General features: G+C 38.7%; 1 protein-coding gene and 1 long non-coding RNA gene across 2 annotated transcripts in view; one reads left to right on the top strand and one right to left on the bottom strand.

Moving 5' to 3' along the window:
* LOC122224662 (SAP domain containing ribonucleoprotein) overlaps window positions 1-25,125 on the top strand; it is a 49,676-nt gene that overhangs the window by 6,828 nt on the left and 17,723 nt on the right. The window contains exons 2-9 of the mRNA XM_042946802.1: window positions 4,087-4,186; window positions 5,856-5,902; window positions 6,115-6,182; window positions 10,666-10,717; window positions 11,778-11,851; window positions 12,295-12,323; window positions 14,739-14,764; window positions 15,900-15,968. Of these exons, the coding sequence (XP_042802736.1) occupies window positions 4,087-4,186; window positions 5,856-5,902; window positions 6,115-6,182; window positions 10,666-10,717; window positions 11,778-11,851; window positions 12,295-12,323; window positions 14,739-14,764; window positions 15,900-15,968 (465 nt within the window). The remainder of the gene's footprint in view (window positions 1-4,086; window positions 4,187-5,855; window positions 5,903-6,114; window positions 6,183-10,665; window positions 10,718-11,777; window positions 11,852-12,294; window positions 12,324-14,738; window positions 14,765-15,899; window positions 15,969-25,125) is intronic.
* LOC122224665 lies at window positions 21,411-23,552 on the bottom strand. Its single transcript, XR_006204877.1, has 3 exons — window positions 23,242-23,552; window positions 22,457-22,519; window positions 21,411-22,297 (listed from the first exon to the last, which is right to left on the bottom strand). It is a non-coding gene; the product is annotated as an uncharacterized LOC122224665 (long non-coding RNA).

Raw genomic sequence — 25,125 nt, 5'->3', positions numbered from 1 at the left:
CGCTCAACCAGCTGAGCCACCCAGGCACGCCTAAGTCTCCAATTCTTAAATTTTGGCTCAGGTCATGATCTCAGGATTCATGAGTTCAAGCCCCACGTCAAGGGCTCCTCACTGATAGTGCAGAGCCTGCTTGGGATTCTCTTTCTCTCCATTGCTCTGTCCCTGCCCTGCTCGTGCATGTACACACTTGGCTCTTTCTCAAAGTAATAAACTTAAAAAAAATTTTTTTTTTAAAAGGCGGGGAGATAGAGCTTGTATATGAGAGCAGTGCCAGCATCTTGGTAGTTAAGATAGAGCTTAAATCAAAGAGCCTGAGCTGGCATATTATCTCTACTATTTTTTAGCTGTGTGATTGTTAAGCAAATTGTTGAATTTTTTTAAGCTTCATTTTCTTAATTTCTTAGTTTATAAAGTGGGGTTGTACTACTAATCACATATATTTGTTGTGAGGATTAAGTGAGGAAATCAAAAGTACTTAGTGCTGTTGGAGGTGGGGGCCTGGATGGTTCAGTCTGTTAAGCGTCTGTCTTTGGCTCAGGTCATGATCTCATGGTTGGTGGAATCCCAGCCCTGCATCGGGCTCTGTGCTGACGGCTTGGAATTCTGTGTCTCCCTCTCTCTGTGCCCCTCCCCCACTCATGCTCACACGCACCCTTTCTCTTTCTCTCTGTCTGTCAAAAATAAACATTAAAAAAAAATAAAAAACAAAGTACTTAGCACTTTATCTGGCATGGATTAATAAAATAAAGTTGAGGGGCCCCTGGGTGGCTCAGTTGATTAAGCATCTGACTTCATCTCCCATCATGATCTCAGGGTTTGTGGATTCGAGCCCCTGTCAGGCTTTCTGCTGTCAGCACGGAGTCTGCTTCAGACCCTCTGTCCCCTCTCTGTCTGCTCCTCCTGTACTTGCACTCTCTCATTCAAAAATAAACATTAAAAAAATAAATTTCAGTTCCTGTCATATGAAATATTATAAATTATATAAGGCGTCTCTGCCTTCAAAGAATGTACAAACCAGATTGAGAGATAACAGATGAAAAAAGATTTGAATTAAAATTCAAGATTTGTAAACTAGAGGAAATCGGGAGAATGAATGATTAATGTCAAATGTCAAATGCTATCCAGTTTGGGGAAGGAAAGAGAAGGGAGGAAAAGCTTTGTTAGAAAGTTGAGCTTTTTTTTTTAATTTTAATTTTTTTTTTAATGTTTATTCTTGAGAGAGAACAGAGTGTGAGCAGGGGAGGGGCAGAGAGAGACGGAGACATGGAATCGGATGGAATCAGAAGCAGACTCCAGGCTCTCAGCTGTCAGCACAGAGCCCGATGTGGGGCTCGAACCCACGAACTGTGAGATCATGACCTGAGCCCAAGTCGGATGCTTAGCTGACTGAGCCACCCAGGCGCCACTAATTTTAATTTAATTTTATTTTTTTTAACTAGGCTACATGCCCAATGTGGGTCTTGAACTCACAACCCTGAGATTAAGAGTCACATATTCTAGGGGCGCCTGGGCGGCTCAATCAGTTAAGTGTCAGACTTCGGCTCCGATCATGATCTCACAGTTTGCGGGTTGCGGGAGCCTGCTTCTGCTTCAGATTCTGTGTCTCCCTCTCTCTCTCTGCCCCTCCCCCACTCACGCTCTGTCTCTCAAAAAATGAGCAAATGTCAGAAAAAAAATTTTTTTTAAAGGTCTCATATTCTACCAACTGAGCCAGCAAGTCAAACTTTGAATTGTCTGAATATTTACCAAAAGTGTTACTTAAACCAGGGGGAAAAGGAATGGAGGCTTCTGAGGAAGATAAGGGGTTAAAAGAAATAAAGAAGTTGTATTGCTATGTAAATAACCAACCAGCACCTTCTAAACACATACACACAAATGATATATTTAAAATGTTAGATGTCTGAGTGTTGGGCTTACATAAGATTTTATTTTCTTCTATACTTTTTGGAATTTTCAAACCATTCTACAGTGAACAGTACTTTTGTAAGGAACTAATAAAACTTTTTAAACTGTAACTAAAATCAAAAGCCTTGTTCTCCAGGAAGCTGAAAGAAAATGAAGAAACAAAGTACCCATGTGGGAAAGACCCAGATTCTTAAGAAATGGACCTTAGAGATCACTTAAGTCTAGATTTTAGCTTAATACTATTCAGGGTATGGCCTGCAGGCCAGTGCTGGTCCATGAACTGTTACTGGTTAGTGATGAGCTAAGTTTAAAAAAAAAAAAGAAAGGAAAGAAACTTTTTCTAGCAGTTTGGCATCAGTGCTCCATCCAAATGTGTGATCCTTTTTCTAGTAATCAGTTTTTATTGTTTTTTATAAAAGTATCCATCTTGTTGGAATATTATAAAAAGCTGGCAGCCCTATCAGTCTGCCTAATAAAAAATACACTGATCTGTGAAATTCAGAAATCTGAGAAGCAGTGATTCTAATCTTGTCTAACCCTTCACCCAGTGTTTAACACTTATGAAGTGCTTACTAGCTTGTCAAACACTATTGTAAATGGTTTACAAATATTTACTGACTTAATCTTCCTAACAGCCCTATGGTATAGGTACTATTTATTGCATTATCCCCATTTCATAGGAGACTGAGGCACAAAGAGGTTAAGTTATTCATGCAAGGTTACACAGCTGTAAGTGGTAAAGCTAGAATTTGAATCCAAGTGACTTTAAAAGAGGCCATGTTATGCTGTGCAGCCATTCCACATTTTTAAGTATCCTTGCCTGCCTGACCTGCTCAATGAATGCTCCACTTGCCCAATCATCGTGGGGGGGGAGAAAAGCTCTCCTCTCCATTTTCAAATGCTCCTTTGGTTGAAAGCCTTCTAGAGATGGCCAGCATATTCCCTTAATTGTAAAGTTTTTTCTTCTATAGGGATCTGCTTTCTGACTTCTTATTGGTCTTCTTTCAGTGCACATCTATTTGTGCAGTGATCTGCATATAGGATTTCTGGAGCTTTCCTTTTCCTGCTTGTTTTCCTTGGATCAGCATGTCATTATACTTCTTAAAATAAGAATCAAATAAATAATCACTTAATAATATAGATTCTGTTTTTCAGTTACCATAACCTGGAATTACTTTGGCAGCAAATCATACTGTTAACCCTCTTTGTACTTGTAATCATCTAAAATTGTAAGGTCTGTATCCTTAGAGTTACTGTTGAGTCAGATCTTCCTTATCTGGTTTTTGAACAGTTTAAGTTTTGAATATAAATGTAATTATAGGTATACCTATTCCTTCTAAATTGAATCTTCTTTTTGGCTCGTTCTCTCTGAAGAGATCTCCTCCCTGCCCTCCCCACCCCTTAGTTCTGTCAGTAATCCATTGATCCTTCCTCCTGTTGTCTGCACAGTTGATAAGCATACCTGTTACTTGTTTAGTCAAATTACTGATTTAAAACTCTTCTAGGGCGCCTGGGTGGCTCAGTCGGTTAAGCGGCCGACTTTGGCTCAGGTCATGATTTTGCGGTCCGTGAGTTCGAGCCCCGCATCGGGCTCTGTGCTGACAGCTTGGAGCCTGGAGCTTATTTCGGATTCTGTGTCTCCCTCTCTTTGACCCTCCCCCGTTCATGCTCTGTCTCTCTCTGTCTCAAAAATAAATAAACGTTAAAAAAAATTTAAAACTCTTCCACAGAACCCTATGGCATGCCATTAGATATTTTTTCCACTTTGACTAGATTCTTTGATTGTTGACATTAAAATAGCTAACACATCTACCTAATTCTTCAGTGGTCAGGCCTGTATGCATGTGTATAGTAGATTGCAGTAAAGGATCTGGGATAATAGTAAGAAGAATCTGCTTTTAGATAATTAGATTTTCTACTTAAAGATTCATTTTTTTTTATTGTTATTAAAGTAGGACACTTACTCTTCACCATCTGTTAGAAAAGTCCTTTTGTATATTGACTATTGTTACAGGGAAGTGGACCATCTTTGTGGATCTGGAGGCTTGGTGTAGTTAGGAGCAGTAGTTTTGGATTGAACTTTTCATTTTTTCTTTATTGTGAGAAGTAATTTTTTTTTTTTTTTTTAAATCACCAGGTTCATTCTGTTAACTAAGGAAAAGCTTTACTCTTTTTTCTCAGCTTGCTGAACTAAAGCAGGAATGTCTTGCTCGTGGTTTGGAGACCAAGGGAATAAAACAAGATCTCATCAACAGGCTCCAGGCATATCTTGAAGAGCATGGTGAGTGCTTTGTAGAGGCAGAGTAATATGAGTGAGGGGGTTAATTTTTAGGCTCTGCCGTATGAAGATTTCTTTTCTTCCTTTAGGTTGTTGGTGATGTAAGTTCTTAATTTACTGTGTCAGGAAAACTCTTGATCATTTAAAACAGTGGTTATAATGTAAAGAAATACACCCCTCCCCCTTTTTTAAGACACTAAGTTTATTTCAGCAAATTATTTAAAAGGAAGTATGGGAAAACAAGTATCGTTAGACTGAGAATGGGAAGATTTGAATTCTGAATCCTCTTATGACAAATTTATTCTGTCACTTTAAACAGTCACTATTTACATGATTAGGTGTCTGTTCTGATCTATGAAATGAGACACATGTTTCCACCCTTGAAATTCATAAACCTAGGTAATCTCTGGTCCCTTCTAGCTCTGACGTTCTGTAATTCCACCTTTTTAAAAACAAAACTCTCTTTATTTAAGGCATATTATTATCCCCGGTTGTACAAGTCCCTGCTGTAATTTTTATTTATTCCCTTTTATTCTCATTTCTTTTACCCCAGCTCCCTTAGGCATCTATTCTAATGTGCTTGATATGTAATTTTTGTCTTTGTCCTTGTAAACCATGTAGTGTTGTTTTGGAATACAATATTTTTATAGAATTGGCAATGAGGCCATAGCCTGCCTTCTTGCTTTTTTTTCTCTAAGTACTGTCTTTTTTTTTTTTTTTTTTCTCTTTTTAAGACTTATTCGTATGGCCTGCAGCTGTGTGGTCATCTAGTCTTTTAATTCAAATTCCTGCATAGTGTTCTACCATGTATGGAATCCACCACATTTTACTTTAATTCACCTGGTGATAGACACCTGTATTGCCTCCTGGTCTACTTTCATGTTCCTTTGTGTTTCTCTGTGAGAGTTTATACCCAGGAATGGGATTGCTAATTAATATCTATTTATAAATGTGTATTTGATGTGATTAAGCATTGACAAATTGTTTTCCAAAATTGCTCTGTAAATCTACACTCTCATCATCAGTGCATGAGGGTTCTTGTATCTCCTCCATACACCTGAACTTGGAACTATTTTATCAAGTGGCTTAATTTTTGCTAATCTGCTGGCTCAATATACTTTCCTTTAATTATTAAAACGTTTGGACATTTGTTGTGTTCATGGTTTTTTTTGGCTTTTTCCTTTGCTGTCTTTCTGTTGGTGTTCCCATAATTCACTTGTTAGTTTGCAGACATTTATTTGACATTCTGGTAACTATTCCCTTGTTGGTTTTAGGCACAAGTACCTTCTTTGTCATTTGTTTCTTTTTCCATGGTGTCCTTGCTTAGTTTTGGAAAATCTGCGATTTTTCATATATTACTTTTGCTTAAGGGCTTTTTCCAAAAATCCTTCCCCACCACTAAATCTTAAAGATATTCTCCCACATTACTTTTTACTAGTGTTGTCATTTGACCTCACCACAATTTTTCAGTCCAGCTGGAGTTCAACTTTGTATTAATGTTAGAGAATACTGTTTTATTTTCTCCGTGTGGAACAAATTTTAAGAGCATCATTTTTACCTTCTATTATTGAATTTATTTTGGGAAAGCAGAATGATTATAATTCTAGCCTAAGTACAGTGATCAAGATGGTTTTTTAGCAGGGCTTGACCTGAATATTTTAATATTCTTTAGCTGAAGAGGAGGCAAATGAAGAAGATGTACTGGGAGATGAAACAGAGGTGAGTTGGAGAGTAAGGTTAGTCAGTGTGGCTGCTACCTTGGCCACATTGCTTAACATCAATTATTATAGGGCTCAAATGCTAATGTGCTAGGGGAGCACAGAGGGGGAATGAAGGTTCTGAAAAATTGGTTCATTTTTGAGTTCTCATATTCTCTTATTGGTGGGTATTTACTGTTGATTTATATTAACCATTGTTTCATTTGGTTTTAGGAAGAAGAACCAAAGCCCATAGAACTGCCTATCAAAGAGGAAGAACCCCCTGAGAAAACTGTTGATATGTAACTATCCCTTTTTTATGATCTGAGTATAGGGCAGACAGTTCTGGGTTTTGGAGGGGTTCTAGTCTTTTTTTTTCCTTTTAAAAAAAAAAAATTTTTTTTTTTAACATTTATTTATTTTTGAGACAGAGAGACAGAGCATGAACGGGGGAGGGTCACAGAGAGACGGAGACACAGAATCTGAAACAGTCTCCAGGCTCTGATTTGTCAGCACAGAGCCCGACGCGGGGCTCAAACTCACGGACTGTGAGATCATGACCTGAGCCGAAGTCGGACACTCAACCGACTGAGCCATCCAGGCGCCCTAATGGAGGGGTTTTAGTCTTTTACTCTGCTTACCTTTTATACATTTCCATTGGATTTTTATTTTTTTCTTTTCTTTTTTTTTTTTTTAAGGTTATTTATTTTGAGAGAGAGGGTAAGTGAGCGGGGGAGGAGTAGAGAGAGGGAGAGAGAGAATCCCAAGCAGGCTCTGCACTGTTCAGTCTAATGAACCATGAGATCATGACCTGAGCTGAAATCAAGAGTCAGATACTTAGCTAACTGAGCCACCTAGGTGCCCTCTCATTGTCTTTTTCATTTCCCATTAGATCATTTTCGGAAGAGTCTAATTCATTTTAAGTACACGGTCCCAGTGAAGCAAAGTAGTTTGTCTCTGGGTTATGTAATAGATAATTAGGACCAGGAGACTTCAAGCCCATACAGAGTTTAGTTCTAGCCTCTGGGGTAGCACCATAATAGGTGATTCTTTTTCCATATAGAGAATCATATAGATTCTCTGTGTATAAGGAATTTTGTAAGGAGGGAGGGTACTGAGCAGAGATTATATCTCTGAGGTAACACTATATTTTCTGTTCCTTTTTTGATTTACAGTGGAGGAAGGGAGGCCAAAGTACTAGAGTGGGAAGTAGATCTTGATTTATTTATCCCACAAGGTTGATAATAGACAAACAAAAAGGTTGATCACAAACATCTTTCTGGGGGACTCTTTCTATGAATGTCTGGCCATTTTATACTCCACATTAGTAACAGTTGAATCCTTTTTAAAATTTTTGTTCCTCGTAGCTATATTTATGCAGTTAATTATAAGAGATCATATATGTGTTAGTGAAAATCAAACAATACGTAGAGGAGTATATGAATAGAGAATTATGTACCTCTTGTTCTCACCCGCATCTGACTTCCCAGAGGTTTTCAGTATATTCTCTCAGAATGTTTTATATGGGGAGTTTGTGTATATACAGATACATACACACACCAGACATATTGTGGGTTCCTTGATTTTTTTTCAGATCTGGAGATCTTTTTGTATCATTACATGTAATGTTTTTATTTAAATGTGAGTTACAGTAAAACCTTAGATTGTGAGTAACTTGTTCTGCAAGTGTTCCACAAGATGAGCAAACATGTCTAATAAATTTTAACTTGATTAACAAGCGATAGCTTGCAATACAAGTAGTATGTGACACCAAATGTCACATGATCACAACTGAGCCAAGGGTTCTTGAAATTCGCTTTGAAATACTAGTGCTTTGGATTATAAGCATGTTTCCTGAATGAATTATGCTCGCAAACCAAGGTTTTACTGTGTATATTAGGCAGGGTTATAAGCATTTTTACGTGTATTGTCGCTTAATCCTCACATCAGCTGTATGGAATAAGGATAATTATCCTTGTAAGTGATAGGTCTTTTTTTTTTTTTTTTTTAGCTTGTTATGGGAAATTGCAAGTATATACAAAAGTTACGAGAATAGTATAATAGATCCCCATATACCTATCACCCAGATTTAATACTTATCAATTTAGAACCTTATTCTTTCTAGCAGCTAATAGTACTCCATCCTATAGATAAACAGTAATTTCATCAGTTTCCTATTGGTGGAAATTTAGATAATTCATAGTAGCAAAAAATGCAGTGCTGAATGTTGTTATGTATAACTATTTTTATACTGACACAAGTATGTCCATATGATAAACTCCTTGCAGTGGATTTGCTGCAAGGGGATGTGCATTTTTGTCTAACACTACTGCTTTCTAAAGCCATGTAGTTATCTTCCATCATAGGAGGTTTATGTTTAGATATATTACCTTAAGGAAATGGCTTATGGAATAGCTTTAAGTTTACTTACTTTTTTTTTTTTTCATTTTTTAACGTTTATTTATTTTTGAGACAGAGAGCATGAATGGGGGAGGGGCAGAGAGAGAGGGAGATACAGAATCGGAAGCAGGCTCCAGGCTCTGAGCCATCAGCCCAGAGCCCGACGTGGGGCTCGAACTCACGGACCGCGAGATCGTGACCTGAGCCGAAGTCGGACGCCTAACTGACTGAGCCACCCAGGCGCCCCTACTTACTTATTTTTGAGGGAGAGAATCCCCAGCAGGCTCCGTGCTGTCAGCACAGAACCCAATATGGGGCTTGAACTCACAAACTGTGACATCATGACCTGAGCCAAAATCAAGAGTCAGACGCTTAACCAACTTAGCCACCCAGGCGCCCTATAGAATAGCTTTAAAGTACTGATGTTTTGGGGACTTCTAGAGTAAGAAAGAAGATGAGGTAAATACAGTGATAATTGGCTTGTGTGGGTTAACAGTGAAGTTTGAAAATTCTAGAAGTTTCATTATCCTTAGAATATATAAAATGTGTAATTCTTTCATTTAGAGGGCTTTGATTTTATTAATGAATTTCTAAACAAGGAATTTGAAAGTGTGTGTGTTTGGGGAGGTGATTTTGCTCTTTAGAGGGATAGTCGTGGTTAGACTACAGAAAGGTTCTGGGTCCCTGAAGTTTGGAGGATGTCTTGTATGTGCCTATGAGTAGGAGAGAAATTTCTCAGTGAAGAGAAGAAATTTCCCGTGAGTTCCAAAATGTGATGTGTATTTATGGCTTGAGCTTAATTGTGCCTGAAGGAGTTAGAACACAGCAGAAGGAAGCTTCCTCTCTGGGGTTCCCTTTCTACCACGAGGTGTACTGCAGTAATTGTGCTTCAAGATGGGAATGTGAAGAAAGTCATTAGCTTGAGGTTGGCGGAGGTCTTAATGGCATTGGACTTCAAGTAAAACATTAAACTTCAGTGACCCTTTCTGCAAGAACAAGACAGAGCGAGAGCTGGAGAAGGAAGAATGACCAGGAAATGGGAAGAATTCAGGAATTTCTTTAAAGTAGGAATATTCAGGGCTAATATAGGTGCTTTGAACATTCAAAAGGAGATCTTCTTGCTTCATCTTTGGCTTGAGGTTCTCCCAAAATATGCTTGTTTCTAGTTTGATCTCCTCCCCACCCCTCACCAACACCCTCCATCCCCAAACAGGGCAGTTAAATATTGTAGGATGTAGTTATGGTCAGCAGGGGCACCCATTGCTCACCTGTCAGTTCAGGGACCTCCAACAAAAGGATGGAGAGAGTAAGTTCCTGTTCCAGAATTGCTTCCTCTGAAAATGCCATTAAACCATTACTACCTTTCAGGGCATCAAATGGGAAAAGTGTCCGGGATACTGGAACAAAGGCTGTCCATGTCTTTAAATGAGGGACCTTAATGAGACTGGTTATGACCCACAGTTTTATGGGAGTTGTTTGGTGGAGGGTTAATGCCCTTCCGTTTATCCTGGGTACTTCCGAACTTTGTCTCCCACCCCTATGGTCCCCCCTCTTTTGTTTTCTGTTAAACCTTTTGACTAGTAGCTTACCATGTTTTCCTAATTCAAACTCCCCATAGCCTTTTTTCTTCCCACTCCCTTTGGCATTTTTATTTGTCTCACTTTGACTATTCTAGCTAGAGCTACAGTCCCCATGGGAGAAATAAAGGATTTTTAACACAAGGAAACCAGAGCTTGTAGAGTAACACTTGTTAATCGTCGTCGTGATGAAAATTGAGAGCTGCCATTTAAATGAGGATTGGAGGAATAGTCATTAGTCCGGAAGTAAATTTAAAGTTCCTAAAGTAAATGAAATGGTTTTTGGTGTCCTTTGAGTGTTTTCCTTCAACCCAGTGTATATACCCAGGCCTCTTTTCTGATATATTTTTTTAATACTTTTTTTTTTTATGTTTTTATTAATTTATTTTTGAGACAGAGACAGAGCATGAGCAGGGGAGGGACAGAGAGAGAGGGAGACACAGAATCTGAAGCAGGCTCCAGGCTCTGAGCTGGCAGCACAGAGCCCAATGTGGGGCTCGAACTCACAGAGTGGGAGATCATGACCTGAGCTGAAGTTGGACGCTCAACCAACTGAGCCACCCAGGCGCCCCTATTTTTTTAATACTTTATTTAGCAAAGTAAGTTAGTCTGTTATTTGAACTCATCAATAGATGGCAGTTCAAGAAACTGAAGTTCTCCTGGGTTTCATATTTTTTTGGACTAAGGGATGATGGAGAGATAATGGGACAGAAGACCTGATTCAGGTGAATTCTTCTACATTCTAAGGTTTAGGGTTAGAATATTAATAAGTTTTCTGATTAAAAAAAAAAAAATCTTTCATTTCCAGGACAACAGAGAAGAAAGTGGTAAAAATTACATCTGAGATACCACAGACTGAGGTAGGTATTCTGCTCCCTAGTAGAAAAGCAGTCTTTCTATATATCTTTCTGTTTCTTACTTTTTTTTTTTCTTTTAATGTTTATTTTTGAGAGAGAGACAGACAGAACATGAGCAGAGGAGGGGCAGAGAGAGAGAGGGAGACACAGAATCCGAAGCAGGCTCCAGGCTCTAGGCTGTCAGCACAGAGCCTGACATGGGGCTCGAACTCACAAACTGAGATCATGAAGTTGGACGCCCAGCTGACTAAGCCACCCAAGCACCCTTTTTATTCTATCTGTATCATCACTTTAAAGAACTGACTCATACGCAGAAAATCAGTATTGACAGATTTTGGTATTGATATATTTTTCTGCCACCTGCACTTGGGAAAATATTTGGGTTGGCATAGTCATCTTTGAAGCCCTAGTCTTTTTGTATATAGTACTAAGGCCTTAGTGGTATCTCTCTTTAGATGTTGGCAAATTAGGATTAGAGTTTGGGAGGATTGTACCTTGGAAAAGATGAAAAATAAGGGAAGATGTCACTACTGGACAGCTGGTAAGACTGAAATGTCTCTGAACTTTGTGTCAAGATCTCTGAAGTTAGGTTCCAGTTAAGATGTATGGGGTTTTTTGGGTTTTTTTTTTGTTTGTTTTGTTTTGGTACCTTTAAAGTAGAGATGGCATAGGACAACACTGCCTCATTTCTAACTGAAAGAGTACTACTAGTGTTGGAACCAAGCTGTTCCTTTGATCCGTTTTCAAAGGTCAACTAAACACAGCTTTTGTCTTCTTGGCTTCGTGCAGAATGTGGGTTTTATTTTATTCCTTTCCTTTTGTTTTTGAGGACATGAATGTAATAATAGTCTTTTGTGTTTGCTTTCTGGAAAAGGCTGTTGAGTTAAGCCCTGGGTGGATACAACCTGATATCCTCTAGGGGTGTCAGTATTCTCAGTTTAGACCTTATGAAATATACTCCTGATGTTCTAAAGATACCCTCTTCTAAACAACTTTTCTCTTTAAAGAAGGAAAGCAGAAATTAATTTTTCTCTTCCACTTTTTTTGTCTTTTTATCACCTAGAGAATGCAGAAGAGAGCTGAGCGATTCAATGTACCTGTGAGCTTAGAGAGTAAAAAAGCTGCTCGGGCAGCAAGGTGAGTGTCCTGAGCCTTTTATATCTGAGATAGTGATAATACGAAGGTGGAGGCATGATCCTAGATTTTAAATATAATTCTTGATTTTAAGTAGAATAGAGACCTTGCTGAAAAGAAATACTCTTTTGGCTTTGTTCAGAACATCTCTCCTGATTTGGATGTAGTAGCTATAGATTGGGTGTTATCAAGCAGAATTTTTCTAATAGGTGAAAGTCAGAAACTGACTTCCCCCAATTTTGATAAGGCTCCCTTTTAGCTTATTCTGTGGGCTCTTGGTGAGAAAAAGAGTAAACTGAACCTCTTTCATGAGGTTGTTAGAATTAGCTAATGATTGCAAGGCTTGAGATCACAAGCAAGAAGTGCCATATGTACACTTGACACGGAGACAGACAACCAGGAGTGTGAACAGCTTCCTAAAATTTATCTTGTTTTTCTTTCTACAGATTTGGGATTTCTTCAGTTCCATCAAAAGGTAAGAGTACAGAGACTCTAATGAGAAAGTTGTCTTTATTTTTTTACTTTTCTGTCACAACAAATTAAGGCAAACTTGTTAGTTTTAGAAAACCTTTAAGAGGTTATAGCATTCACCTCTTTGCTTTACGTAAAACCATACTTAAGCCTTCCCAGGCAATTTAGCATAGGAGGGAGTACCAACATTTGTTTTGGTCTTCTTGGACATCTTTAGAGAAGTTTCATTTTTTTATTACTTTCCCTACTTATTCTGGTGTTTCAAATCAGCATGTAATTATTGTGTACCTGTCCAGTGTTCTGCCTTATGTGAGTGGTGAAAGAACAGAGTTCTTTTGCTTCAGCAGTCTTAACTTCTAGGAATTTACAAGGAAATGATCTTGGATATGCTTAAAGACTTAGCCATAAGGATTATCACAGTATTATTTTTAGTGGTAATTGGAAACAATGTAATATACAATAGGGAATTGGTTAAATAAATGTGTACCATAGTATATAGTAGAAGACTATGTAAATGTTAAAGTGATATTGAAGAAAATTTGTCAGAAAAATATTAGGTGAAAACAGGTTATAAAATTGTATTTGCAGTATATTCCCCTTTTGGTAGTAGAAGTACACATATGGATAGAAAAAAGTTGGGGTTGCCTGATTGGCTTAGTTGGTGGAGCATGTGACTTTGGGTCTTAAAGTTGTAAGTTCAGGCCGCACATGTGACCATGGAGTTTACTAAAAAATAAGAATTAAAAAAATTTTTTAATATAAAAAGGAATAGAGGTTGGAGGAATATATACTAAATTGTTACTGCTCCTGGTCTCTGATTGGTGGAATTTTGAGTGACTTCTTTTTGCTGGTCTGTGTTTTTAAAATTAGTACATTGAATATGTATCTTGTAATAAATTAGGGGAAAAGTTACTTCTTAAAATTTTTTATTTTAGAGAGTGTAAACGGGAGAGGAGTAGAGGGAGAGAGAGAATCTTTTGTTTTGTTTTGTTTTGTTTTTTCTTTCGAGTGTAAGCTGGGAGGGGCAGAGAGAGGAACAGAGGCTCTGAAGCAGGCTCTGCCCTGACAGCAGTGAGCCCTGAACTCACAAACCATGAGATGATGATGAACCGAAAGCAAGAGTCAGACACTTAACCTACTTAACCACCCAGGTGCCCCAGGAAAAAGTTACTTTCAAAAAGAATAAAGTCCACATTCTAGAGACTTAAATTTTAAATGTAGTATCTTAATCTGATTTAGTCTTCCTAGTGATCTGTCAGTTTAAAGTGTGTTAAGAAAACACAAAGATCTAGTGTTTTGGTGGATCTAGTCCTCCAAAGATCTAGTGTTTTGGTGTGCTTTTTAAAAAGACTAGCAAAATTCTAGCCACTATCACTACATGTTTTGTTTTATTTGTTTGTTTATTTTTAAATGTTTATTTTTGAGAGGGAGAGCATGAGCGGGGGAGAGGCAGAGCAAGAATGAGACAGAGGATCCAAAGCAGACTCTGTGCTGACAGCAGAGAGCCTGATGTAGGGCTTGAACTCACAAGCAATGAGATTGTGACCTGAGCCGAAATCAGACGCTTAACCAACTGAGCCACCCACGCGCCCGTCTTTCTTTTTTTTAACAGCTTTATTGAAATATAATTCATATTCCATATAGCTTATCCATTTAAAGTATATAATTCAATGGTTTTTTAAAAAATATATTCACAGCATTGTGCAATCATCACCACAGTCTAATTTTACATGTTCATCTCCCCAAAAAGAAACCCCGTACTTATTAGCAATTGTTTCCCATTCCCTCCCACCTCCCCTACCCAAACAACCACTCATTTTTTTCTATGCATATAAATTTGCCTTCATATAAATAGAATTGTACAATTCATAGTTTTTTGTGACTGGCTTCTTAGCATAATGTATTCAGGGTTCATCCACATTGTAGAATGCATCAGTACTTCCTTTCTTTTTAATGTTGGATAATTATCCATTGTATGCATATGCCACATTTTATCCATTCATCAGCTAATGGACATTTGGGTTGTTTTTACTTTTGGCTACTATAGCTCATGCTGCTGTGAACATTCATATATAAGTTTTGGTGTGGATGTATGTTTCGTTTCTCTTGGGTGTATAGTGAGAAGTGGGATTATTGGGTCATACGGTACATTCTCTGTTTAACTTTTTGAGTAACTGCCAAATTGTTTTCTAAAGTGGCTCTACCAGGGCGCTTGGGTGGTTCAGTCAGTTAAACATCTGACTTTGGCTCAGGTCATGATCTCTCTGTTGGGCTTTGTGCTGACAGTACGGAGCCTGCTTGGGATTCTGTCTCCCCCTCTCTGTGTTCCTCCCCTGCACTTGCTTTGTCTCTCTTTCTCAAAAATAAACATTAAAAAGAATTAAAATGTTAAATAAAATTTTCTTATTTTCTTCTTTAGGCCTGTCTTCTGATGCCAAGCCTATGGTAAGACATCTTTTTTTTATACCTTGAGAGAGAAATCTCAACTCTAGTTTTAAAGTTAGAAACAACTTCTCCCCAGATCATAGGACTCTCTGAGATCATATGAGTTTGGTGACTGTTTGTTTTCAATATAGTGTTTTATGTTCTAAATAAAATGAATTGAGTACTTAGAGGTCAGGAAAATGCCATATCTTCAGAGTCACTATAGACATCTTCCTTCGTATCATTCTTCTTGAAAAAATGAATAGATTTTGTTAGCTACAGGACAATCCATATAATTCTTTGTTTTATGATACTGTAGTTTTAGGCCTTATCCAGTGGCTTTGGACAATGTCCGATTCTTAGTTACCACAAGTGAATCTGTGGAAGCAACTTAAGAGTTCTGTTGGTAGATACTGGTATTTTTCAACACTACCTATTAAATATAAAATCGTAAAATAAGGAATACTAGAATATGTCTGGACCATTGTGATTAGGTGGCATATTTAGAAAATGAAAACAAATGCTTTGGGTGGATGATGTTTGACTTTATGAAATCCTGTTTGGGATTACAGTGTAGTATCATAAGTGAAGCTGAAATGTAGTAGTACCAGTAGTTGCAGTAGTAGTAGTAGTAGTAGTAGTAATGAAATGTCCCACATATCCTTATGATAGTAAGTTTTGTATATCAAGGCTTCCAAGAAAAAGGAAGAGAATTGAATTGGGTACTGGTGGTAGATTTGGTTTCTGAAGTAATGAGAGTTGGGTATAGAGTTAAGAACTATTGCAAAGGCTATGTATAGGAATTAATGATTTTTGAACTGTGAATAATAGACTTGTTTGGAGGTGATTATTTAGATATTTGTTTGCTTCTTCAAGGAGTGTTTGGCCTACTTTGATTTTAAACCCTCTTTAGGCTCTTGCCACCTTTGATGAACGAAGGAGGCTGGGCTGAATCTTTGACTTCATTCCAGAAAAGGCCTTTTAATAATTAATGGCATGGATGGGTGCTGCTTAGTTTCCTGATTTGGCACATATAGAGTATCTTTGATATCGTAGGTTTAATTGAACTCTTAGCTTTGGACTATAATTTCTGCTTTTTGTATTTTCTGTTTTGATTTTTTTAAATATGGGTTCCCCCTTTGCCTTTTTTTTATAGGTTAACCTTGATAAACTAAAGGAAAGAGCTCAAAGATTTGGTTTGAATGTCTCTTCAATCTCCAGAAAGGTAAAGTACTGTTTTTGCCACCTTAGAACAGCTTGGGGGCTACATAGACTGGAAATGACTGTCCTGAGAATATAGCAAGCTATTCAGCACTTCATTTCATGAAGTCTTTTGACTATCACCTCTTCTCACTGACTTTTTTATTTTTTAACGTTTGTTTATTTTTGAGAGAGACAGCATGAGCGGGGAGAGACAGAGAGAGAAGGAGACACAATCTGAAGCAGGCTCCAGGCTCTGAGCTGTTAGTGCAGGGCCTGACACAGGGCTTGAACTCACGATCATTGAACATAAGATCATGTCCTGAGCTGAGGTCGGGTGCTTAACTGACTGAGCCACCCAGGGGCCTCCTCTCACTGACTTTTGATTGCATTACAGGAATTATTTCACATAGCGAATTTTTTTTTTTTCCCTGCAGATTTTTTTCATAGTTTTCACTCAGGCAGTTAGAACATGGTCTGCATTTCTCTTGGTTAGGATGTTGAATTCAATGATGTTAAAAACCTGCTACATCTGCTGTAACTTCTGATATAGTTATAATGGAAACAGGAGATGACAGTCCTGTCTTTAGGTCAAAGGTACCTAGAAACAAAATTTGAAGGTTTCCTGGAACAAAAACGAGAAAATTATTTCATTCTTTCTGCTCCTCTGCTAACAGACACTATTGAGTTTATTAAGCAAGATAACACCTGCTGTGTGGTGCAATCAGTTCTACAGGGCATTGTTGTATTTGGAGTTTTGCCAGGCACATTGGCGAAAATGCTGAGGATTCTCCTTTGCCTAGAGCAGGTAGTCTCTTAATCTTTGCTCTGTGAGAATGAAAGCATGTTTCTTGGTTGTTGAAATGGGGACAGGATTAAGGAAGACTACTTCAAACCAGAAGAACTGTCAAAAGAAAAAGTCACTGGGGCGCCTTCTGGCTCAGTTGGAAGAGCATGCGACTCTTAATCTCGGAGTTGTGAGTTTGAGCCCCATGTTGAGGGTAGAGATTACATAAATAAATAAACCTAAAAAAAAGTCATTTCTTACTTGAGTATGGAAACATTTAACTCTCTGAAAATCTATTGGAAAATACTGACAGTGGTTGTTACATTTTTGCTCAGGAGAAAAATTGAGCACTAAAAAGTAAACACTTGTGACTCAGTGGGGCTTCTCAGACAAAAGTGTGCTCCATTTTCCTTCCTTTTAGGTTACGTTTTTTATGTTTACCAGAAGCATAACATCAGGTCTTTGTGCCCAGCTTGATGCTGAGACCATAGGTGTTCAGTAGGGGTATTTACTAGTTTATGTGAAATTTTAATTTATTTTTTTATTATGTTTTTAAATATTTATTTTTGAGAGAGGCAGAGAGACAGAGGATCCCAAGCAGGGCCCGTGCTATTAGCACAGAGCCCATTGTGGGGCTCAAACTCACAAGAACTATGAGATCATGACCTGAGCTGAAATCAAGAGTCTGCTGCTTAACCGACTGAGCCACCCATGTGCCCCTATTTCAAATTAAAAAAAAAAAAAGGAGTTGAGAGTAGGCAGAGTATGTGATTCTTAAACCACATGTAGCTTAATTGGGAAAAATTATAACAAACCAAGTCTTTTGTGTTTTGCTCGATAGCCAAGGGGAAGGGTGCTTGGATCTGTGGCCTCAGTTCTCATCTGTCTCCTTTTGTATATGAAGACTAGGTGTCTGAGAATCGTATTGGAATCAGTGTAATAAATGGAACTTGTATGCAAAGAGAATATCTCAAAAGTTACAAGCTTCCAAGCAAAGTGGTTCCTGGAAGAAATCTCAGCAGTAACTTCACTGTAGAGAATTGTGTGTTCCATTAAAATTAACAAAATTGAACATACTATCTCCAGCTATGTAGCTCATTTGGGTACATTCCTGAGAGGAGTTTGCCCCTCACTTTATACTGCCCACGTGAGTTATTTTCATAGTATTTCATTACAGGGATATCGGCCTTTTCACTTCACTTACCTAGAATCTTTCTCCATATTTGACTTGCTTTCATTTTTAGTCCATAGGAAGAAGCTAAAGCATGAATAAATACATTTTTTAACTTTGTGACTTTGAGCAAATTACTAAACTTCTGTAAAACTGGGAGTAACACTAGTAAACTAGTAACACTAGTAAAACTACCTAACACTGTTTGTGAAGGGGAAATGCGTATATGAAATTATCTAAAGTAGTGACACTTTGATCTTTAATAAATGTTTGTTTTCTTAGTTCTGTTGGCCACCTGGCTTTATGACTTTAATTGAGGTAATTAACTTTTGTGTTTTAGTTCATCACTGATAAGATTTCAGTTCCTATTTTAAATCTCTGAAGAGTTGGGGCACCTGGCTAGCATGCGACTCTTTTTTTTTTTTTTTAATGTATGTTTGTTTTGAGAGGGAGAGAGTCCACACATGTGTGTGCAGGGGAGAGGCAGAGAGAGGAGAATAGGAGAGAATCCCAAGCAGGCTCCGGGATATCAGTGCAGAGCCTGACGTGGGGCTCCATCTCACAAACCACAAGATCATAACCCGAGCTGAAGTCAAGAGTCGGGCAATCTTGCCCAAAGTGTGCAACTCTTGAGGTTGTGAGTTCCAGCCCCAGGCTGGGTGTAGGGATTACTAAAACAAAATAAATAAACTTAAAAAAATAATTTAAAAAATTAATCTTTGAAGGGTTATAATCAGATAATGGTAATTGGTAAAACTCTCACTTTATGAGTTCCGTTTTCAACGTTTTTTTTTTTTTTTTTGTTTTGTTTTGTTTTATTTTTTTTTTATTTTTGGGACAGAGAGAGACAGAGCATGAACGGGGGAGGGGCAGAGAGAGAGGGAGACACAGAATCGGAAACAGGCTCCAGGCTCCGAGCCATCAGCCCAGAGCCTGACGCGGGGCTCGAACTCACGGACCGCGAGATCGTGACCTGGCTGAAGTCGGACGCTTAACCGACTGCGCCACCCAGGCGCCCCTCTGAGTTCCATTTTCAGATAACGTTCATTGTCATACATGTGTTCTAGAGTAGTTTTCTCAAATTCTGTAGCAAAATACTAGTTAAAAAATTTTAATTTAATTAATTAATTTATTTTTAGAGAGACAGAGAGATAGTGTGAGTGGTGGAAGGGTGGAGAGAGAGAGAGAGAGAGAGAAAGAGAGTCCCAAGTAGGTTCCGCACTGTCAGCACAGAGCTTGACGTGGGGCTTGAACCCACAAACTATGAGATTGTAACCTGAGCTGAGATCAAGTCGGATGCTTAACTGAGCCACCCAGGTGCCCAAGGTTTTTTAAATTTCTAATTCATTTGGGCCACCTGGCTGGCTCACTCAGTAGAGCATGTGACTCTTGATCTCTTGGTCAGAGAGAGCTTTCCTAAAATTTTTAGGGGTGCCTGGAAACTGAAAATTTTAATTAAATTTAAATAGCTACATGTATATTGGACAGTTCAAGCCTGCCTTATATCTCACACAGTTTTCACACTTGGAAGTATCATGGAAATTCTTTTTTTTTAATTTTTTTTTTTTCAACGTCTTTTTATTTTTATTTTTGGGACAGAGAGAGACAGAGCATGAATGGGGGAGGGGCAGAGAGAGAGGGAGACACAGAATCGGAAACAGGCTCCAGGCTCCGAGCCATCAGCGCAGAGCCTGACGCGGGGCTCGAACTCACGGACCGCAAGATCGTGACCTGGCTGAAGTCGGACGCTTAACCGACTGCGCCACCCAGGCGCCCCGGAAATTCTTTATCAGACCACATACTTGGACCACTGTCTCTGTAGCCCAGAATTTTTTAGTGCCTATAGAAGATAAGCAGTTTTAGGGGCTCCACGTGGCTCAGTTGGTTCAGTTACAGATTCTTAATAACCACTCAGGTCATGATTTCATGATTTCATGATTTCATTGAGCCCATGTCAGGCTCTGTGCTGACTTTGTGGAGCCTGCTTGGGATTCTTCTCTCTCTGCCCTTCTTTCTCTGCCCCTCCTGCATGCACATATGCAATGAGCGCACTCTCTCAAAATAAACATTAAAATATATATATGCAACCTCAGAGTGAATGTGGAAGGAGAGAAATTGGAGGAGAGGGAGTAGTAAGAGATAAGAAGGACTAAGTGTTCTTTTTTTCAAGTAACTTTTCCCCCAGAACTTAGTTGTTCTAGATCCAGATCCTCAAATTGCAACTGGCTGCATTCTCAGTGAGAGTTGTTTGGTTCAGAATCTTGTGCTTAACTGTTCTCTATCACCAGAGATGATTTGCTACTTAGTATTTGGTTGGCCAAGGTTAGTGACCTGATTAAGTTTGTATTTATGGAACAGCCAGATCAGCATACTCTGGGGTCCTGGGTTCCAGTATAGCCTCCTCTAATATAATTTGGTCATCTGTCTTTCAAGTTTTATAATTCTCTAGGCACAGATCTCATTCATTTAGGTAAAATGCAAATAGTGGAAGTTAGCGGGTAGTGTAGAGATTTCTTTTCTTCATCCTAGTATTCTGAAAAAGGCAATGAGAAACCCCCCTCCTGTTATCTCCATTGCATGGGGTTTGTGTTTGCTTGATCCAGCTTAAATCCCAGATTGCTTGCTGGTTTCTCTTCAGTAGATTCCTCTATAGACCAGTGTATATAATAAAGAGAAAGCGTGTGAGAGGAAGTGAGCCATGGGTCAATAGTGTTTATGACTGATTTTTTTTTTTTTTTAACTGTCACAATTCGATCATTTTTTCTTTATATTTTAGATTTATATCTTGAGCATGTTACAAATTTGAGGAAACTAAATCTCTGCTATTCTTCTTAGGCTGACTTTTGCATGACTGCTCGTGTATTTCAGCTTTCATCTCCACTAATATACTTTACATGTTAGGCAGTACACAGAAACTTAAAGAAATCTGGCTTCCCTCCTCACCCCCCCCCCCCCCCCCCCTGCCCCAATCATCTTCCTCCTTTCCCCCTGCCCAAGAAAGGCCTGTCCGTTCATGTTTCCAGCTCAAGTCTCAGTGAATAGAATCCTGTTGGTTTAGGATAATGGGAAGTGACAGGGCAAAGAATGGCACTGGCATTTATAGACATTTTTTACACAAGAGGCTGTAAATTGTCCCCTCCAACTCTTTGGACTATTTGAGGATAGAATGGCATGCCTTTTCTCATATAAGCCTCATGGTGACTATGGGCTGAGAAACCTCCCACCCCCTCAAACAAAACAAAACCCAGATAAAATAACCTCTGCCTGGTTGGTTCTGATTGATCACCAGCTAGGTTTTCAGTCTTGTGCTACACTGGTTGTTGTTGTTGTTATTGTTGTTTTCTCCCCCCTCTCTCTGTCAGTTTTCCATGTCTCCTAAGAGGAGTAGTGTTTGGGTTAGTCCTATTGGTGAAGGACAGGACTCGGCTTGGCATGTAAGAAACTCCTCTTTGAAAGGAGCGAGAGATGGATAGAGGGAATAGATGGGAAGCCAGCTCAGTTAATAGGTGATGGTCATAGGACGTTAGTTTTATCAAAACTCTGGGCTTAGAGTTATGGTGTTAAGTGATGTAGCTAATTTGGATTGTTTTGTTTTCATTTTTTCTCCCCAAACGTTGGCATATTTGGGGGAAGTAAAACTTGATACTTTAGGAAGTTATAGAACATCCAGCTTAGTAAGTATTAAAACAAAACAAAACCCAAACTCAGGCACTAAGCAGAAAACTGAAATGTAGTTTATACTCTTCTCCCCCACATGTGAGGGGCATGTGTTACTGCTTCTTGGTTCTTAATTAGTAGTAGAAACTATAGGCATCTTTTATCCCTATTGACCTTAGTATATCTTCCTTATTTCTGGGCTGGCATTTTACTGAGATTTCCCTACTTTGTAGCTTGTGTTAAGGTCACTGTCCTAATGAGTTATCTTGAGGCCTGTATACCCTAAAGTCTGCTTTTCCTGTGTTGTGATTTTTGCCAGTTTTCTTCCCTGATGGTTATGGTCTGTGTTATTATACAGTGTCCGAATATAAAATGTTAAAAAATTAAATATTCCTCCATTGATCATTGTCTTGTTGTTGAGGCTGGTAGTTAGAAGATTGTCAGGCAGTGATTAGTTTCATGAACTTTTCATGTAATTACATGTTTTTGCTCACCATTGCTTGGGGATGAACCACATCAGAGTGAGAGAGATACTGGACTTAGTTTTTTGAGGATCTTGTCACTGAAATCTGTTGAGCTATCAGAGAAGCAGCTGGGACAAAGAGTCAGTTCCAGGCACAGGAGAGCATCAGTGTCTCCTAGCATACAGATTTCACTGTGGCTAAATGATGGTGGGTTGGTTTCCATTCAGTCTCTTCTGGAAGGCCTATTTGATTCTGTCTATATTCCCTTCCACCACCTGAAATAAATGAAGAAATGTTTGTTCTTCCCCTTCAGCATTCGGTTTTGGTATAGAGGGATGTGGAGAGAAGGAAGTTCACACTATGGATTTAGTCATAGTCATCAGCTTTCTCAGAGAGTCTATAAATTGTTAGAGTTTAGGTATATGTATACAAACCTTTTCCAAAGGAAGAACTGTGGGGCCACGCATAGGACATCGCCAACATGGTACTATAAGAACCTGAAGAACCATAAGCTATGGTGAGGAATTTGGTAGAATATTTTTTAAAAGCGTAGTGGTAGAAGATTTAGATCCCAAGATAAGTTGGAAAAGTAGCCTGCTAAGTGGGTTTGGATTCTTTTCCATCCATATATACTCAAGTAGCAGTACCTAGGCCAAGTACACTACTTAATTCTCTATTAGCCTTTCTCATGGGGCCCCTTGAGACCAAGAAGAATGCATATAGTAGGATTGTAGATGGGAAGAACTTAATTGTAGATCTACTTAGACATTGTATTTCATTGAGCAGGGGTTTGGGGGGGAACATCGCACACCTCATCCTGGATTGGCGTTTTCCCAAAAATGCTTCTTCCACTTGAAAAACTACATTATTTTGAGTTTACATTAACCCACAAGAAAAGATTTGTATGGGTTTTTTATATATGGTACAGATAGCACTTGAGAGTGGCTGTCAGGATGAATTTCAGGAAGAGCTAAGATGAACCCCACATAGTTAGTTTTCGGCATTTCTTAGGAGCATTTTGGGGCCCAACTAAAATTTAACCAGTCCTTAAAATCTTCTTCTAATTAATAATAATTTGAAAATGAATATTTGGCCATTTTTTTCCCTGCCTCTTCTCTAAGATAAAAACTGCTGTTTCTCCACCCGCCCATTGGAACAAACGTTGAGGGAGTGGTGAAGGAGCTGTTTAAAGAGGAAACAATAGGGAAAACTCTCTGACCTCAGTTTATCCCCTCATCTGGTTCTTCATTTGTCCCTGCTGAGGAACAGAACTTGTCTTTTGTCTGTAACACAAATACATCTTCACCTCCCTCCCTTCCCACTCCCCCCCACCACCCGCTCTTCTCACTCTCTTCTATTATAGTTCCAATCAATGATGTCATTATGTGTGCCATTCAACTGCTGTTGAGCCACTTGGCTATAGGAATTTGGAAGAGCAAAGAGGCAGAATGGAATTTTTCTCTGTCCTGCCCAGGGCTCTTGAAAATGTATTCCAATTTTAACTTGAGAAATAGGAGTCAGGTTTTTCTTTGCTCTGTTTCTTCTTCTACCCTCCCATCTATGTTCTAACCCTTAAACATGTTTTTACCTAGCTGTGTGTGAGGGAAAAATTGGATAAAAAGTGTTAGGAATATAAATTGAACACTCGAAGAAGAAAAACTTTAAAAATTTGTGGAAGCAAGATGAAAATTTTGATGTTTTGTCAGCATTTATGGCTGGTGTTTTGCCCTGTTTCCTGTAAGTTGGGTCTTTGAGAAGTTTCTGGTAGAGGGTTGTATTTCCCTAGGGTGCGTGGTTGAGAACACTAAGGATCTTATACCTTTTCATTTTATTTTTCTTACCTGATTTTATACCTAAAGAACTAGAGGTAAGGAAGTTTGTAGTAAGAAAAAAATTTACTCTTTGCTATCTCCCCAGCTTAACACCCCACCCCCACTTACCTCTTTGCATTCCTTCTTCTAACATGTCAGAACTGATGACTTTGATAAAAAACAAGTTTTATGCCTCTTTGTGGTCCCCCTGTAGTATTTTCCCTAAGAATAAACACAGCCTGGAAAAGGAGGGAATGCTGGATTCTGTTGAGTCTGTTTTATTTTAAATACATTTAGTTGTTTGTGCGAGCCAGGTTGTTGGGGTGGGATCATTCTCTGAGTGTCAGTTTAAAAAAAAATTTTTTTTTCCATTCATGGTACACAAGGTAAATAATTTTTTGTATTTTTTTTTAACATTTATTTATTTTTGAGAGAGAGCCAGAGTGCGAGCAGAGGAGGGGCAGAGAGAGAGGGAGATGAGAATTGGAAACCGGCTCCATGCTCTGAGCTGTCAGCACAGAGCCCAATGTGAGCTCTAACCGCAAGATCATGATCTGAGCCAAAGCCGGATGTTTAAACCAACTGAGCCACCCAGGTGCCCCTCATTTTAAAAATTCACTTGCAAACACATATCTGATTGTATATCAGTCTGTCTGACTTGGGAGTGACCAGTACCTGTGTCTAATTTCGAGGTGACCAGTAGCTGGCCTGGCATTTTTAAGGAGAGCAGTATCTGTCTGATCACTCTCAGATACTCTCCCTATGGTGAAATGTGAGCATGAGCTTAGTTTCTGAATCCAAGTCTATCTGTCCTTCAGAATCTGTATGGGAGAAAAAAGTATGGGGTGTTTTTTGGGTTGGGTTGGTGGTTGGTGTTGGGGGGAGGGGGTGGGTGGGTGTGTATTACTACTTTTGGGAGGTGGTCTGAGCTCATGGTTTGAGAGTTGCAGCAATATAGGGATGTTTAAGATGTATTTTAATACTTGAGAGGCTAACACTTGAGTAATAGTGTTCCTTGGACTAACATCGATAAGAAGTAACATTTTATTTTTGAAAATACATACAGGTTCAAAAAAAATAGATATAAGTTCAATTCAAATAAAGTTTAATAATTATGTGACAGTTCATTTTCTTAGGTATTCACTGGAATAATAGAATTACTTTTCAGGCCTGATAGCTGATGCTGTATATTTTGGAGATAGGGATGGGGATGAGCCAGGGTGTCAGATTGGGAGATATCTTATGGGGGGATATTTGGTGGTGATGTTTGCAAACTAGCAAAGGCCCTGTTT

This window comes from Panthera leo, chromosome B4 (assembly GCF_018350215.1).
Source record: "Panthera leo isolate Ple1 chromosome B4, P.leo_Ple1_pat1.1, whole genome shotgun sequence".
NCBI classification, from domain to species: Eukaryota; Metazoa; Chordata; class Mammalia; order Carnivora; family Felidae; genus Panthera; species Panthera leo.
Note: the sequence above shows the minus strand (reverse complement) of the source record. Positions and strands in the feature narration are given on the sequence as shown.